Source organism: Typopeltis vanoorti, chromosome 11, assembly GCF_054136105.1.
Source record: "Typopeltis vanoorti isolate ZY-2024b chromosome 11, IOZ_Tvanoo_1.0, whole genome shotgun sequence".
In the NCBI taxonomy this organism is placed as follows: Eukaryota; Metazoa; Arthropoda; class Arachnida; order Uropygi; family Thelyphonidae; genus Typopeltis; species Typopeltis vanoorti.
In genome coordinates, this window is record NC_143559.1 from 71,356,436 (window position 1) to 71,375,520 (window position 19,085).

At 38.1% G+C, this 19,085-nt stretch overlaps 1 protein-coding gene across 3 annotated transcripts in view; it reads right to left on the reverse strand.

Moving 5' to 3' along the window:
• LOC150101719 (embryonic polarity protein dorsal-like) overlaps positions 1-19,085 on the reverse strand; it is a 103,986-nt gene that overhangs the window by 33,391 nt on the left and 51,510 nt on the right. For all 3 annotated transcript variants that reach the window (XM_090399987.1, XM_090399985.1, XM_090399986.1), the window contains one exon: positions 10,607-10,705. In XM_090399987.1, coding sequence (XP_090256113.1) covers positions 10,607-10,705 — 99 coding nt within the window. The remainder of the gene's footprint in view (positions 1-10,606; positions 10,706-19,085) is intronic.

The following is a 19,085-nucleotide window of genomic DNA, read 5'->3' on the forward strand; positions in this document are numbered from 1 at the left end:
AGTCTTCAGCTTCTCAGTCCAGAACAGTGAATTACATTATATTTAGTAGGTGTCCCATGGACTTTCATAGTCTATCTTCCGAATTGTAAAACATACACATAAATAGTACTCAAGTCTTGTTTGAAACATTCATCTATACCGACTCTATCTCCTTGTTGGTTCTGCTAACTGCTTTTCTGTCTAGTGCTTCAACATCCATATGGGGCGTCTTTCTTTAATGGAGGACTTCTGGAGCTTGAGGCATATTCATAGCGAAGCATCAGGCAAAGGCATCTGACGTCCGATGCACGTTGCTGGTTATTTCACTCGCAAGGCATGTTGGTCTGACTTCGTTGCTCTGTCGATACCTCGTGACGCCCAAATTCTCTGGACTTCTAACAGTCCGACGTCCACGATGCTGGATCAAGATACCATGAGAGGAGAATGCCTTTCCGGTTTTCTCTGATCCCTTCTTGTACTATTCCTCGGGTCTCTGGAGTAAGTGTTGAGACCCCCCACCCAAAAAAAAAAAAATTCTCGTGTAAAAAGGGTTTTGACCTTCAATGTTGTTCTTTACTACTATTTTTCCTTGGAACTCAAAAATAATCTTATTTTACTAAAAGTGGGACTGCCTTAGATCTTCACCTTCTTTTATTGCACTGTCCTTGAGACTTGCATTTGGCTAAGCTTAAACAAAATTGAAAGCACTCACTTTGTATGAACAAATTTTCTAAGCTATTTCAAACAATTGGAACCACATCAAATACTACTGGGCCGCCTTTCTATAGCTGTGTCCTTGACATATATAGTTTCAGCATACATTTGCAAGTCAGTAAGTTACATGGGTTTTCATTAATACAAATATTACAATTACAGTGTTAATATACAATACGTACCTTATGTACAAGATTCGTGACCTCTGTAAAAGTCGATGCAAAAATGACAAGAAAAATTTCTTACTGCATCGAATTTTACAAAGGCCAACCCCTTCACAAAAAAAAATTTAGACACGAATGTTGAATTTTTTTTTTCCTTTACTTTATCTCTTTGCCATATGTTACCTATTCTCTGGAGTGGAAATACTCAGGTTTATTGGCCTTTAGTGAGTAAAGAAAACACTCAGTCCGACATGTGAGCTCTCTATGATGCAACAGATGTTGGGACCTATATGAGTCAGTGTTGGTGCTCAATTTTCTTCATGGGTATTCATCCTCCATTCAATACCAGGTTTTCTTTCCTAAAATAGGGTGTACATTCCCATTATCCCTTTTCCACTCTTGAATTCTCCCATGTTTTGCTAGGGTATGTAACTGTTTATAGTCTTGATGGGTAGGATGTCTGTCGTTATTCCCTTCTTTCTCAATGAGGTTTATTTGCACTGTGCCCTTATCTTCACCCCCTGTGAGCTCTATATCTTCCCCTTGACTTACTGCCACCTTGACACTTGAGATGTGAAAGGTTTTTCCCACGTCATCTTGTTGACTGTTCCTAATTACTGAGAGATCATTCATGTCCTTTCTGCCTACATTCCCACTCACCTCAGCTTGTTTACTACCTCCACAGTTGTGGTTGTTGTTCTTGTTACCCTCACTGGTTCTGTCAGTTCAAAGTCTCCGAGCATCTCCCTTTCGGGCAGCCTGCTTTACTCCCATCAAGGAAACTTCCTGGGTGCTGAAATTACATGAGAAACTATGACTCCAAAAAAAAGTTGGTTCCCAGTATTATTTGAGCCCTAGGTCGAGAGGTTTCTGGGAGAATGAGTAACTCAGGTAAGACATTGAAATTGAAACCAGGCAACCACATGTTTACCTTTAATTTCCTTGGCACGTAAATAGTGGGGTTTGCGATTTCACTTAGCTTAATAGGTCTTTCCAGCCTTGTAACACAGTTAGATACTCTGGCTCTCAATCTCCTGAATAATGATCCAGTTATCACTGAAACTTGGGATCCAGTATCTAATAAAATCATACTGCACTCCATTTATTCTTCCTTGAATGACAGTCATGGGTTTAGTGTGTTGTTCTTTAAAATCTTTTCTTAATTTCCTTGATCTGTTCGTGGGATGGTGACGAGTAACAAGCATATTTGATTCAACGCGTACATCTCTATTGGAGTTCTTTCTATTCCGAAAACAATATCGGACAATGTGCCCAAATTTGTTGCAGATATAACATTGGGGTGTTTTCTTTCTGCTTGCCTTCCTTTCTTCTTCTTTATGGAGACTTTTGAAGAAAAAGGCTTAAACTCGGCTCCACTATGCAGATGATGTGTTCGCTATTTGACCGCATGGCTTGGACACACTCCACAACTTCTTATCACAAAACAATCAACACCCCACGATCGAGTTTACCTTGAAAAAAGAAAACAATAACAATCTCCCTTTCCTACACACTCTGATTACATGCCAGCCAAATGAATCCCTGGCTTTCCCTGTTTACAGAAAACCTACCCATACAGATAGATACATTCACCAGCAATCACCCCCCTCCTCCCAACAATATGGGATTATAAAAACTCTATATAACAGGGCAAAATTAATCAGTTCAGATAACAATGCCCTTACTACTGAACTTAACCATATTCTTAACACCTTTATAGCCAATGGCTACAATCCCCCATAAAATCCAAAAAATAATCATCATCATCATTATCAAATTCCTGACATATACCCTCAAGGGGTGTACAGGATATGATAATACTACATGAAAAATTTACATCATTACTAACTTCCTATCTACAATTTTCCTCCAAATCAGTCTATTACTTGTCAAGACTCCAATATTATCATTATCAGATCTTATATTTCTATCGTCTAAGGCACATTGTACCATATCAATCCGCCTATATCTTGGTCTTCCTCTGGGTCATTTTCCTGCCAACCTGGCAGAGAACACTCGTTTTGCAATTCTTTCCTCGCCCATTCTGTTTAAGTGACCATACCACCTGAGATTAGCTCTGCTAATGCATTCCTGGATGCCGACAATGTCAAGTTCTATCCTCGTCTTTAATATGATATTGCCATTGATGCCATCTGTTCACGCCTCTAATCTTTCTCAGGACTCTCATATCTGCAGTCTCTAGTCTTTGGTCAAGTATTTTACTTCTAGACAGCTCTCAGATCCATAAGTGAAAATTGGTTTGAACACTGTCTTGTATACAACTAATTTAGTGTTCTGACTAATTTCTCTCTTATTCCATATGAATATATTCAATTGACTTCCTATCATATCAGCTTTGTTGATTCTCTTGTCTATTTCCATATTTAATTTACCATCTTCAGTAAAAATCCTGCATAAGTACTTGAAATGTTTTACTTGTTCCACAGGTTCCCCATTCACAACACAATTGACATTTTCAACAATTCTATCTATTTTCATTGTCTTTGTCTTTTTATTGCTGACCTTCATACCATATCTATTACAACAGTTATTCAATTTAGTCAGGGAATCTTGCAAACTTGTAGCAGATTTATTTAGAAGTATAACATCATCCGCATAAAGCAAATAGTTGACATTAACATCTCCAATTCTGATATCATGTTTAATGCCACTTTCCTTCATAATGTGATCCATATAGATAATGAATAACAGAGGGAATAATGTACATTCTTGTCTTCTCACACCAGATTTAACATTAAACCATCTTCCTGTACTTTCTTCAGTTCTAACTGCAGACTTACAACTCAAATAAACACTAAGTATTGCTTGATATAATGCCCCATTGACACCATATAACTGTAGCATATTGAATAGCTTCTCTCTTGGCACCTTGTCATATGCCTTTTCCAGATCGCCAAAGCTTAAATATAAATATTTTTTATATTCGCATACTTTCACAACTATTTGTCGTAAAATGAAGATCTGATCCTGACAGCCTCAATTTGGCCTGAATCCAGCTTGTTCTTCACCAAGCTTTTCTTCCACAATTCTTCTCAAATGTGTCTCAAGTATACTTGCATAGATCTTGCCAGGAACACTCAGTAGGGAAATACCTCTGTAATTTTCACATTCAGTTTTATTTCCCTTTTTATATATGGGTACTATGACAGCTCTACTCCAATCATCGGGAATTCGTCCCTCTGTCCAGGCTTTCTGAACTATGCAGTGCAGCCACTTTAAGACTTTTATACCACCATATTTCAGCATTTCTGGTCGAATATGATCTACTCCTGCTGCCTTTCCACATTTCAACCCTTTGATGGCTTTTTCTACTTCAAGTATAGATATGTATTCCTGACTGTATGCCTGTTGTGTGTTTTTTACCACTGTGCTGTCATCACTGCTTGTTTCATTTAGCAATTTTTCGAAGTAATTACGCCATACTTCAAGGATATCTTTTTCTCCTGTTTTCATGTAACCTTTATCATATCTAACTCCTTTTACAGCACTCTTTCCTCCATTTCTAAGCTTCTTCAACAACCTCCAGAATATCTTACCACCTTCTTGATATTTATTTTCTATATTCTTGCCAAAGTCCTCCTATGACTTTTGTTTAGCTTTCTTACGTTTGTCTCTGTATTCTCTAAGAGCACAAGCTGACTTATTTGCCAGGAACTTTTGATATGCTTTCTTCTTTTCTTTCACTGCCTCTTTAACTTCCTGTGTCCACCGTGGAGTTCTGATTTTTCTATCTTTGGAGACAACCTCACCACATAACTCTCTGGCTGAATCCATCAGGGTTTTCTTCAAGGCTTGCCACTGAATCTCCGAGGTTTTGTTTCTGTTCTCAAACTCTTTCATTTTTTCTTCAATAATCTTTGTGTATTTTAGTCTACAGTTCACATCTGAACTGTAGACTTTCTTAAATGTTATTCTTTTCAATACGAAATTCACTTTTATCCTGCTCAAGACTAAATAGTGATCGCTTCCAATTTCAAATCCTCTGTACACTCTGGTGTCCTGCACCAGGGAGAAAACATCACTATCAACAATAACATAGTCAATGAGACTTTTCTTATTCCTTGCCTCTTCTCTCCATGTGAATTTGTGCACATTTTTATGTTGGAACATGGTGTTAGTAATAACCAGTCCATGTCCTGAGCAGAAATCCAACAGGTATTTGCCATTATTATTAGCTTTGCTCTTTTCTCCAAATTTTCCCAAAATATTTTTGTATGTCTGACAATCATTTCCTACTCTGCTATTTAGATCCCCAACAAGGACCAACTTTTCCTTTTTCATTGTGTCAGTTGCTTTTTCTAAAGCATCAAAAAATTCCTCCACTTCTACCTTAGTAGAACCTTCTGTGGGACCACAGGCACAAATAAGTCTCATTGTCCAATTCCCCATTCTGATATTTGCCCACATCACTCTACTTGTGACTGCCTGCCATTCAAGAAGATTAGCCTCGTATTTTGTGTTGAACACTATGGCTACTCCTTCTTTTCCTTGATTGTCATTTCCTGAATATAACATTTTGTATTTATTGTTCAGAAAGATCTCACCACACTAGTTTTTGTCTTTTTTGTTTCAGTCATCCCTATTATGTCGATCTGGTACTATCTAATTTATCAGCTAGCTCCATTTCTTTGCCATTCAGGCTTCTTATGTTGATAGTACCGATCTTTAACTCTGGTGATGTTGAGTTGGGGTGTGCTTTCAGATTTGTTCCAGTAGCTTACTTTTTGCTGTTCACCCTGGTTCCCTGGCGAAAACAATGGAGGCCTTGTTTAACCGGGCGACACTCCAGCCGGCATGAAATTTTGTCATGTTGTACCATCATTTTCTATATTGGTTTAAGCCAATAAGAATACAATTTGGTCGGCTAAATCCCAAATTGCCAGCCCGTTCTCATTCATTCAGTATCCAGGTAGATACCCAACAGGGTGCACCACTGGAAGGTGAGGATTGGACATTAGGTCAGAAGCCCTGGTCGGTTCTCCGCATTCCTTTAAAGGCTATGTGGAGGTTTCCTCTCAGTTATACAGCTTTGACCCTTAAGCACCCCAAAAAACAGGAATGAAGAGCTGCGCTACCTGAAGCATACGCTCATCCACAATGGATATGAACTGAAGGCAGATCAACAAAATTCTTAATACACCTCAAACAGTTCCTTTTATTTAAACAAGATTTTAAGAATGCTACCTTACATTAACTGTTGTAATCACATGATTACAACATTAAAGTAGCTTTTTTTTGCTATTACATAAAATCTCCAGGGTCTTACATCTGCCAAAACCTCTGCATCATCTCATGAAAAACCAGACACTTATGAGATTCATTGCTCTTGTGGCATTTGCATTGGCTATATAGGACAGGTGAGAAGGTAGGGGGAGACATGTCTGAACACATAAAAGATGTTAAAAAAAAAAGTAGAAGACAGCATAAATCAGGTTTGGTATCTATACAACAAACACAAGCTATCAAATAGTATGGCAAGAAACAAAAATGCCATATACTGATCGCAATTGCTTTACAAGAAAGTTCAAGCCTGTGAAATGCTGAAGATCCCCACGTAATGTAACAAAATCAAATCTTAAGCCTACACCAAGCTTAATCTGTTTTCATTAAAAAAATCTAATTACTGCATACTTAGGATATAGCATGCACAACGATATAGAACGTGACAGCAACAACTAGTATTGTTCCAACATATACAAGGGTGCACTGAAAAGTTGTGATAACCGCCATGAAGGAATTGAGGTAGAACCATGTAACTTGCACATTATTCTATATTCCCTACCAAGTGTTATACACCTGTTACAATGCTGCTGCATCATTTGCAATCCTCTGAGAAAAAAGTCTTTTCCTTGTTGCACAAAACCAGTCCTCAGCTGCAGATATGACTTCATCATCTTTCAAGCATTTCTTTAAATTCGGGAATAGGAAATAGTCAGATGGGGCCAGATCTGATGAAGAGGATGGATGAGGCAGACACTGAAGTCCAAGGTGTGTATTGTCTGTTGAGTTTCAGGAGCAGTGTGAGCAGGTGCACTGTCCTGCAAAAGCAATACTCCTCTGCTCAGTTTCCCATGGCATTTTTCCTTCAGTATCTCCTTCAATTCCTTCTGAGTGGTTGAATAAACTGCTGCTGTAACAGTTTCATCTGTTTTGAGGTACTTGGTAAAGGATTATACTATCCATATCCCAAATGACAATGGCAAGCTCTTTCCCTGCTGACTTTTTGGTTCAAAACTGCTTTGGCTGTGGAGAACCTTTGTGTCTCCACTCCATTGACTGTTGTTTGTCTCTGGGTCATACAAACCAAAAAAATTACACCTAATTTCTCAAAATGACCCAAAAATCCCTTGAAATGACAGCACACGTTCTCTCTTTTGGTCGGCATTCAAACATTTTGGGACTCACTTTGTTGAGAGCTTCTGCATGTCCAGATGTTGGTGGATAATGACCCCAAGTCATTCCCTGGATATTCCCAGAGTCCTTACAATGTTTTTGGCTGGTATTTGTCATCATCAAGGATCATGACATGCACTGCATCAACGTTTTCAGGTGTGATCACTGTGGAAGGTCTTCCCAACCTGGGGGCATCTATTGTCTCAAGATACTTAGTTTTAAACTTGACCACCCATCTAGCAACTGTTGGATATGATGGGGCACAGTCCCCTAAAGTCTCACACAAAGTTTGGTGAATGTCAGTTGTGGACTTTTCCTGCAGCATGAAAAACTTGATGATGGCCACACCTCTGTGTCTTTGAATTTCTTCAAACCTCTGACATGTCTTCTTATATATCCAAAAAAAAAAAGAACAAATTATTACAATTTGATGAAACATGGAGGCTTAAAGGGTTTTAAGATGTGTTCTTTCTCATGGTTATATCAGTTGCTTTTTTATTATTATTATTACGTGACACCTCCAGGGAATCCAAGGACTTATCATGGGAGGGCACACCACTCAACTTCAGCAAATACATCTCATCCTCTCCACCACCACTTAATTCTCCAACTACGACACTACTACCATCAATGACATCTATTGCCCATTATCACCAACAACAGTATTTTTTGTCTGTAAATTGTGTGTTCTGAAGGCCGATTTGTCTATACGCGGGATGAAAAACAAGAGTTTCTGGGAGAAAAAACCCTGCTACCATCGTATGAGATCAGCTAACTCACCTTCAACTAAAAAGCCCATATAAAGATTCCCCTCATCACAATGAAGATCTAACCCAGGTCTTTTCCAATCGAAGAGCGCAATGTTCCACACTATTCTTCCAATTGTGCTACAGCGGCTAATATCTTCTTTTGTTCTACGTGTTTATCAGAACTTTTCAGCTCCCCTTCCCATATAGAGAACATTTTTTATACAGGTTAGTTGTATGTGCCAACTGTAAAGTTCTGATAACATCTATGTTAATTGTTTCTAGTCTTTTTTTGTATATAACTTTTGCTACTTCTCTTGATGATAAAAGTCTGATGATTACAAAACTTGTAGGGTTATATTTGTTTATTTTATTTGTAAGCAGTATTCTAAGACTGCAGAATTTGGAATATTTGCAGAGTTAGCACATATTAGAAGTTAATATGTTGAGCAGAAAACTACACCTTATTGAAAACTGGATAAATTATGGCTCAAATGTGTTTGTGCCAGGAAATGCTGGAAAAGAGAAATCTGATTATATTTGATGATTAAGGTATTATCAATAGTACAGGATGTGATATGGTATCTTTCTTGTGAGCAAGAATAGCACTGAGGTTCACTAGGTTATCATTGCCCAACAAAGAGATCACAGTTTAAGATATCAAGTTACACAAGATCCTAAAGTTTCTAATGATTGTGGACTACAAAGTTTCTCAAATGAAAAAGAGAAATCCCTGCTCATCAGAAATGTCATATTAGAATTTGAATTAATGAGAGCAGGTCATATCAAGTACAGGAGAAAGAGAGTGGGTAAAAGTACACAGTCTCTGGGATACTCCAGCAATGGTGAGAAAATTTAGGAGACAAGGCCATCGACTATGACACATGAACAAACCAGTAGAAAGCCGGCAACTCGTATGCAAACGATAGAAGATAAAGCATAAAACAGGTAACTTCTTCAACAACTAGAGGCCTATAAGCTAATTAGTGACCAGCTATATGGATTTCAACACTCTTGATTTGTAGACAGTCTCCTAACCACCACCTTTAAACGCAAACCACTGGCTGATTTGGAGAAAGCCACTTGCTTTTAACATTTCTAGGGCATTTTGCCTAATTATGCCTATCTTTTGTAATAGATGATGGTGTGAAGTGGTATGTAAAAATCTGCTTTGGCACCAGATTCTTGTTCGGTAAACTCCAATTTTATGCTTTATCTTCTATCCTTTGCATATGGGTTGCTGGCTTTCTACTGGTTTGTTCACATGTCATAGTTGATGGCTTTGTCTCCTCTGACTTTCTCACCATTGCTGGAGTATCCCAGAGACTGTACTTTTATCCACTCTCTTTCTCCTATACTTAATATGACCTGCTCTCATTAATTCAAATTCTAATATGGCATTACTGATCGATCAGCAAGTAAATGCAAATGAATTGTAGTTTTGATGATTGACTTTTATCATTTTTTCGGAATGGATTGAACATAGGCTTGTTACCACACTATAGAGTAAATGACAGTATAGGAGGAAAGATTGACAAGCCAATAAAGGATAATGTTAATACTGGAGCATTTTTAACACAAATGTTTGTTGTTGTTGTGTTTGATTTGAATTATGAACAAAGCAACTAAGACTAAGAGACCATTCTGTAATAAATTCAATGTGTTTTTCTAGGTGTTGCCTGTTTTGTATGATGAAAAACTAAGGCTTGTCTAAGGAATAGCTATTCTAAGCTATTTGGATCCTTCTAATTTCTTTCTAACAAAAGATTAGGGATGGCAATATCTCCCCTCCTTTAATAAGCAGTTCTTGGTAAATAAAGGTAATCTAGTATGGTCTTTCGTGCAGGAGTCAGAGAAGAATGAAGATACTAGGTCAACCATGTCTTTGGGTGATGTTACAATAGTACCATCTAGATGTGAAAGGGAATGAAAACATGAATGGACAAAAGTTGCACCCCAATTGCCTTGACATACCAAATGCCTTGGTATGACCATACCAAGTATAGTCATTGGTATGTCAATCGATCCTTGTGTTAATAACAGAACAGTAAGCAAATATTTTGCATTTGATCCTTTCAAAATTAGATTTTTTTTTACAGCTGTTGCATTTTAATTAAAAAAAATTGACAGTGCAGTTATACTGCTCTGCTTTCACAGTTCAAAGAAAATAAATTTTTTTCCAATTGATTAATTTCCTTTCAGTCTACTTTGGAATAGTCTTCCTTGACATTTTCAAAATAGTGCTACCTGTATAAATTCAAGCTTAATAACAAATCAGTTCCTTTAATTTCTTCCACTTTCCCCACCAATCAATACACAGCACTCAAGTATTACAAACCAAGCAACACCATTACAATGATATGTGCACACATTTTGTTTTCGTATGGGGGGGTTTCCCTCCCCTTTTCTCCCATCCCCTGAAAAAGGAAATGGGAGAAAGAGGGAGGGGAACTTTGGTTGGAAAGACTTGGGTCTTTCTGACCAAATGGTTTTATCTATACTGACTGAGCTACGGAGGCTCTTGTGCACACGTATAACAAGCTCTAATTAAGTTTAACATGTAAACAACAATATATTTGAATCTCTTACCTTTGGAAACTTGATCACATAGTAATATTATTTCCATACCACCAGACACAGGAGATGAATAATGACTCAATTTTATAATAGTCAGATCAGATACTGTCTCTAATGAAAAAAAATAAAATATAAATAAATAAATAGAAAATCACTTGAATGATTAAATAATAAAAGTCCTTACAAGTATTAGATATCACAAAGTACAGGTACCAGTCTGCTTGGCTGAGCAGCTAGTATATCTGCTCTCCAGCCAATAGGGTGCAGGTATGAATACTGACGGGGGCATGGATGTTTGCAATTGTCATACTAACGCTTTGTGGAAAGGGCATCTGTGACCTTACCACTTTTTCTAGCAGAAGGCTTCACTCCCAACACCCGTGAGGTATAGGAGTGATCATACAGCATCAAAATAATGTCACATGTGAATAACTAACTAAAGTACAAGCGGCTGTAATTTAGTTAACTAAAATGCAAAAATGACAGTTGTTTCCACAGAGCTAGATGTGCCAAAAAAACATAAGTTTGATTTTCTTCTAGTCATTGACTAGAGGGACTTCCACACTATTTCAGACAATAACATACTGTTGTTAGGGGCGAGAGAACACGAGATGGCAGCAGTTGTACTGCCATACTTTCCAGATACCTATGAAATCATTGATAGGTAGGCTTGTGCTGCCTATCAGTGACAGCAAAAGGTGGAGATTGGCTGGCTACCAGTCTCCAAAAAAAAAAAAAAAAAAAAGTAAGGACTGAACAACTTCACCTACTTCCTATTTTTGGGGAAAAAATGACATAACTAAAAGAAAGATGGTTTGTACATAAATCATGTAACACATAGGCGCACATTATCTCCACTGTTATTCATCATATATATGGAGCACATAATGGCAAGTGGCATTAAACCTGATATCAAAATTGAAAAATCTTAGCTCTTTATTTTATGTAGATGATGTTAGACCCTAAATAAATCCAGTAAAAGTCTACAGTCCTTAACTAAACTGAATAACTACTGTAATAAATTTGGTATGAAAATCAGCAATAAAAAGAAAAGGCAATGGAAATAGGCAGACACATTGAAAATATCAACTGCATCCTGAATGGAGAGCCTAGAAAAACTTTCAATTTAGGCACAATTTTGAGTGAATATGACAAATTAATATGGAAACAAGACAACACAATTAGCAAAGCTGATATGGTAGAAAGTTAACTGAATAAATTTATATGGAATAAGAGAAAAATTAATCAAAACATTAAACTAGCTGTACAAGACAGTGTTCAAACCAATTTTAACTTAGGGATCTGAGAGGTGGGTTAAAAATAAAACATTTGATCAAGTGACCCAACAGATATGAAAGTTCTTAGAAAGATTTAGGAAGTGAACTCGACATTGTTGACATTTAAGAATGTGTGAGTGGAGTTAATCTCAGGTATGGTCACTTAAACAGAGTGGGAGAGGGAAGGTTAGTATAAGCATTTCTTCTCCCTATACCATAAAGGCAGGAAAAATTCCCAGAGGAAGACTGAGATCTAGGAGGATTGATGCAGTAAGAAGAGCTTTAGAAGACCAGAATATAAAACTGAATTCTAACAGATTATTATTATTATTACTACGGGCTACTCCAGGGAGTCCTTGGACTCATCGAGGGAGGCCCTAAACATCATGTTCACACAACTGTTCAACATTCTCACAGTATCTATCATACCTTGCCTTGAACTCGCTCACTGTCATAGCACCCACAACAGACTCTGGCAGCTTATTCCACTCATTTACCACTCTAAAAGTAATGAATCCAGCTCTAACACCCCTGCTAACCACGCTCTTGCCCAGCTTCCATGGGTGTCCCCTAGTTCTCCCACCACCAGTCCTGACCTCAAAAATATCCTCTGAATTAATCCTATAGAATCCTTTTAGCAATTTGAATGTCTCAATCATATCTCCCCTTTTCCGCCTATCAACTAGTTTCTGCAACCCACAAATCTTCAACCTGTTCTCATATGGTTCATTCCATAGACCTGCTATCATCTTAGTCACTTGCCTCTGGATCCTCTCCACCTCCTCCCCATCAAGAAGGAACCGAGGTGACCAAATCTGGGCACAGTAGTCGAGATGAGGTCTTATCAGGGCTCGGTACAGAGGTACAATAACTTGCTTGTCTCTGCTCGTCAAGGTATTTTTCAACAACCAAGTGAGTTGATGGGCTGATTTAGCTACTTTCGCAATGTGCCCCCTAAACTTCATCTCCCTATCCACCAACACTCCCAAGTCCCTGGCCTCATCAATCTCTTGGAGTACAGTTCCACCAATGTGGTATACTGCTACTAATCTTTTCACTCCGAAATGCATAACCTTACATTTTGTCACATTAAATTGACATCCATTCTCCTTAGTCCAGAACTCCAATCGATCTAAGTCATCTTGCAAGACTTTGACATCTTCTGCATTCACTATCGCCCTACCCAACTTTGCATCATCAGCGAACAAATGAACTGTCCCACTTAGACCCTTCCCTATATCGTTAATGAACAGATTAAACAGCAGTGGTCCAAGAACAGAACCCTGTGGCACACCACTAGTCACTGGCCGTCTTTTGGACTCTACTCCTGAATAAACTACTCTTTGATATCTCTCCATCAACCACCCAGCTATCCATCTCACCAACCCTATATCCATTCCCATATGTTGTAGTTTACGGATTAGAATTCCATGTGGTATCCTGTCAAATGCCTTTGCCAGGTCCAGCAGTATCACTGTAAACCCATTTCCCTTATCCAGTTCAGCCGTCACCTTGTTATAAAACTTGAACAAGTTACTGAGGCATGATCTACCCTTCACAAAGCCATGCTGTCCTCTGTACAGTATCTCATTTTCATCAATCCATTCCTGTATTTTTCCCTTGACTACTTTCTCCAAGACCTTGACAACGACTCCTGATATGCTGATCGGTCGGTAATTTGCAACCATAGTCTTGGATCCTCCTTTATGCAGTGAAACTATTTTCCCCTCTTTCCACGCCTTCGGGACTAAGTCAGACCCGAGACTCAGATTAAACAACATGGTCAAGGGCACTGATAATTCCTTAGCCGCTTCATGCAAGACCCGTGCCGGTATACCATCCAATCCCACAGATGTATTCACATTAAGGTTCTGTAATAGACTATTCACCTCCACTTCATTCATCACAATTCCCGTATAAACTAATGGTTCCTTCATTTTTTCAACATCACCACCTGGATGATATACTTTTGCAAAGTGCACGCTCAGTAACTCCACTATATCGACTGGCTCAGTGAACTCTTTACCATCGTTATTCCTTAAAATCATTTTGCCATGTACAGTTTTTTCCTTGCTTGCAGCATATTGAAAGAACTGTTTGGGATTCTCTTTTGCTTGCATAGCTAGTTTCCTTTCATAATCGGCTTTTGCTGTTTTTACCACACTCGTTACCTATCTGGCCTGCACTTTATACCGTTTGTGTGCCTGCAGGTCACCCCTTTCTTTAAATTCCCTCCATAGTTGTTTCTTTTTTTGCAGCTCAAGCTTAATGGTGTTATTCATCCATTTAACCCCTACTTGTTTCACTATTCGGACCTTAGGTATACAATCAGCCATAACCTCCTGTAAATGCTCTTTGACCACTTCCCATGCTCTATCGACGTCCAGCCCTTGCAGTTGTACATGCCATGGCACTGATCCAAGCAATCTCCTAAGCTTGTCATACTTGCCAGCACGGTAATTCCACATATACCCTGTCTTAATCACAAATTGCACACCTTTAGCCACCTCCCAGGTCAAGACCTTATGATCACTCTCACCAATAGGTGGCAACATGGTCATATTCATTACAGTCAAATTTTGAGATGCAATTACCAGGTCAAGCACTCTCACACCCCGAGTATTTTCAATTACATGCTGTTTCAGATAGTTATCCCTTAATAATTGAATAAAATCCATTTCCTTCCTCACATGTGTCCTCTCCTCCTTCCAATCAATGTTACCATAGTTGAAATCCCCCATAATAATTACCCTCCTTCCACTCATTTCATCAATTTGTTTATGCATACCATCTCCACCATCTATTCCATCACCTGGTCTATAGCAGCACCCAACTGTATATTTTATTCTGCCAGTGTCAATCTCACACCAAATAGCCTCAAATGAGCTCCTTTCACTATCCTGCAATACTTCAATTCTCCTTGGCTGCAGTTCATCAGCTATCATCAATAACACCCCTCCCCCGATTTTATTCTCTCTGTCCCTCCTAAACATACTATAACCTACACATTCTATCCCACTAACTATATCATCTTCCGTCAGCCATGTTTCACTAATGCCAATAACCTGTGGCCAGGAAGAGCCAATCAAGGCCAAAAATTCTTCCTTCTTGTTCCTAATACTCCTGGCATTAGTATACATGAATTGCAGTGATCCCTTTGTCCCATCCCTATCTTGATGCGTTATTCTAAATGTCCCATTCCCATTTTTTGTCCTTAGTGCTGGCTCAGGTACATTATATACATTTTTACACTCAACTGTCTCACTGATGTCTGGATATCCACTTCCCCCCCTCCTTGGTAGTTCTAGTTTCCCTGGTTCTGCACATCCATTTTCACTTCATTCAGCAACACTTTTTCCAGTCTCCGCACACCAAGTCCATTCAAATGCAGGCCATCCATCTTGTACAAGTCCTTTCGCCCATCAAACTCATTCCACACGTCCACGAATTCCACACCACACCGTCCGCATAACCTGCGCATAATGTCATTTGCGATCATGGCCCTCCTTCTAAACTCCTCTCTGTCATACCGTGGTAACAGACTCACCATTCTAACTCTGTCACTCTTTTCTTTCGCTACCTTTAACAATACTTTCAAGTCCTCTCTCATAAAAAATTTATCACCTTTCAATTCATTTGTACCCGCCACAATTATTAATTCTTTCACCCTCTGTTTTTGCACTCTAATACTCTCACATCCTTAAATTTCTCACCCGGTAAGTACGATTTAGTTACACTCCCATCTATTACTCCTCTTAATAACGAGTCACCATACAACACTCTTTCCTTCATTTCGGAAACTCTCCCACGCTGTTTATTTACGTTAGCCGAATCACTCTGGAAAGAGTTTTGCAGGTGCTCTAATTGCCGCTGCGCATTTGTATCACTGCGCGCAACCTAGCAATCTCACTTCCTACAAATAATTCCTCATTTTTTTTATCATTCAAACCATTTTCTCTTTCTGTATAATTGCTCTCGCTCTTTCTTAGATCACTGCTCACATTGCCATCTTGTACACCGCAATTCCCTATCAAGCCACTATTTTCACTCGCATTCTGGCTTTCTTCAACCATAACTGTCTCACAACCTGACACATACTTCGACTCCTCACTTTGCATACACAAATAATAGATTAATTTGGAGGAAACTGCCTTTAGGAAGTTAGTAATGATGTAAACTTTTCATGCAGTACTACCATGATATCCTATACCCCCCCCCCACTCAAAGAGTACATATCAGAACATTTGATTATGTCATGATTACTTGGTTACTTTGAGGTATGAGAGCTGTCTAAAGATAAAACGGTGAATGCATATTCTATCCTTTTACAATCAACAAAATGGACATTTGTAATGATGAACATACCCCAACAGGTATGATAAGTAAAATTCCAGATAAGTATTTGACATATCACATGAAATAGAACTGGCATTTCATATATAAAACAGATTATTAAACTCAGACTTCCCCCCCCCCCCCTCTGGATTTTTTATTGGTCAACTAAGAATTCTCACTCATCACAGACAAGCCTTTTTCTCTACCTCCGATAATGTGCTCCAGTAACGGACTGGTCAGCTCAGAACACAATCAAAACTTGAATGAACACTTGTGAGGATTGAAGTGGAATATTATATGAAAAATCAAACCATGAAGGCACTATTATTGGCATAACTAAGGACAGTCCTGCATCATGAAAGCTAATTTCCTAGAAGCTTGTCAAAGGTATGTGAAAATTTATCATGTAAGCTAAATGCAATAATATAGGTCCCATCACAGCTTAGTGATTTTTGATACTGCAATCCGTTATTTCAAAACGCCTTTCACTTTCAGAATGAGTTTAAATGCTGTTTGGAGACAGGTCTGGAAAACAAGGTTTTTATGATGGCTTTGACGGCAAAAACTGTTTTTGACAAGACACTGTGAACTGGTGCACTGTCCTCATATTCATACTCTATCAAAGTACACCCTGCCTTATGATGATCTGCTGATATAATGCTTTTCAGTTAGAAGTGAAGCCCATTTATGTGCTGCTGCATTTGCTCATAAGATGGTTTGAGTGACACGACACTGCCATCTGAATCCAATGCTGTGCAGTATTTGTGAACTCTGTTTATTTATGATGTAGCTGTTTGCTACATATGAAAACTGAAATTATAAACCGTTTATACTAGTATTTTATTTTGTTGTTGTTAATAATAGCACATAAAATTCAAAGTAAGGGTGCTGTTGCTCCAGTGAAAAGAAGATGAGTAAACCTATTTTACATTGCATGCTAAGATTAAAATTATTGAATTTAATGACTATGTGTATTGAACATTGAAAGAGGCCGCAATCTAAACTTACATCTCACTGGTGTTGTTATAGTTGTTGAAAATAAAGATAAAGTTCTTGTTGAAGTGAAAAGTACTACTCCAATTAATACTATAGTTTCCCTTTAAGCAAAATTATTCAAAATAACTTTTTTGTTTGCACATCTGATGTAAATAAATGCTTTATCATTTATGCATCAATATGATTGCTTAAAAATGTTATTAAATCATTACATGCATTTATAAATTAAAAAAAAAGAAAAAGCAGTGATTCGCTATAAGACAGTGGTCCAGAACCTGATGTGCTATATGATCGGAGTATGCCAGTGTAGTATAAATTTTAACTAAAGATCACTTTTTTTTTTTTTTTTTATAAAGGAATAACAAGAGTGATTTCAGAACATCTGCATAAACACCATACTTCAAATTTAAAATTAAAGCATATTAAATAAGAAAAGTTTACTTCAAGTGATTGATTTTCTGTTTGATGTATTCAACAGCTATTTTGAGGATATTAAAAGTAGATGGAGAGAGAGAGAGAGAGAGAGAGAGAGAGTGTGCTTTCAGGAGAAATGCGAGTATTTTGTCAGATACTCACAAGGCAGTATCTGACAAAAGCAATGTATGACTGCATACAAGAGTTAAGTGAGTAAATAGAGTAGGAGTGAAATGGATGAGCAATAAAAACAAGCAAGCTGTGTTTGGAAAAGAAAATGTTAGGGAGGAGGTACAAGGTAGTTGGTGGTGATCAGACCCATGAAAAGTATAAAGCGCAGGCTACAAAGGTGACGAGCATGGTAAAGAAAAAAAAAAAGTGCAGTATGAGAGGAGATTAGCTGGTCAGGCCAAGGTTAACTCAAGGGAATTTTTCTGCTACAAGGCAAGCAAGAGGAAGAATAATTATAGCAGGTTAACACTGGTGGATAGTCACGGCAGCTGACTAACAGCACTTTATCAGCCTATATCATACTGGTGTAAATGATGTGGTAGAATATACAGAAGAGAGGCAGGTTAGGAGAACTGGAACGGAAAGAAACACAGGTGTATCAGATGTTGGTTGGGTTAGATGTAAATAAGGCTGTGGGAATGGATGATATGTCAGCATGTATTCCTTAAGGAATGTGCACCACAGTTGGCTTTGCCCCTGACCTGGTTATTTAATGAAAGTCTTGCAGTACATAGAGTTCCTATGTACTGCAAGTACATAGTACCACTCCACAAGCATGGTTTTAAGACAGAGGTCTCCAACTATAGGCCAGTCTATATAACTGTGGTTGTGGTCAAGGTGTTGGAGAAATTGGTAAGGAATAGAATACAGGATTGGGTTGATGGACATAGCATTCTTTATGATGGTTACTATGGATTTGTAAAGGGAACTTCCTGTCTTAGCAATTTACTTGCATTTTACGCTAAGGTAACAAGTGTGTTAGATAAGGGAGAATCATATATAGTAATGATTTTCAACCTTTTCCATAATACAGCACACCTAGACTAATTATTAAAATTCTGCGGCACACTAAAAATATATTCTTTTAATTTTTTTGATGATCTGCCAAAAAATAGGCATAATTTTAATTGATTTACACACACAAGAAGAGGGAAGACCAGACACTAATAAATAAATGGGAAAATTACAACATTATTTCTTTCAATTAATTTGTTTTCATAAATCTCGTGGTACACCTGAAGACCTCTCGCGGTACACCGGTTGAAAATCACTGATATATAGTAATATTCTTGGACTTTGCAAAAGCAGTTGATAAATTACCACATGATAAGTTAGTGTACAAGCTGCAGAGGATAGGAATAGATAGTATATTGGTTAGATGAATCAGAGATTGGCTCTAAGAACGATACCAGCAGGTTATGTATGATGGAACAGTGTCTCAAAAATGGAGAGTAACC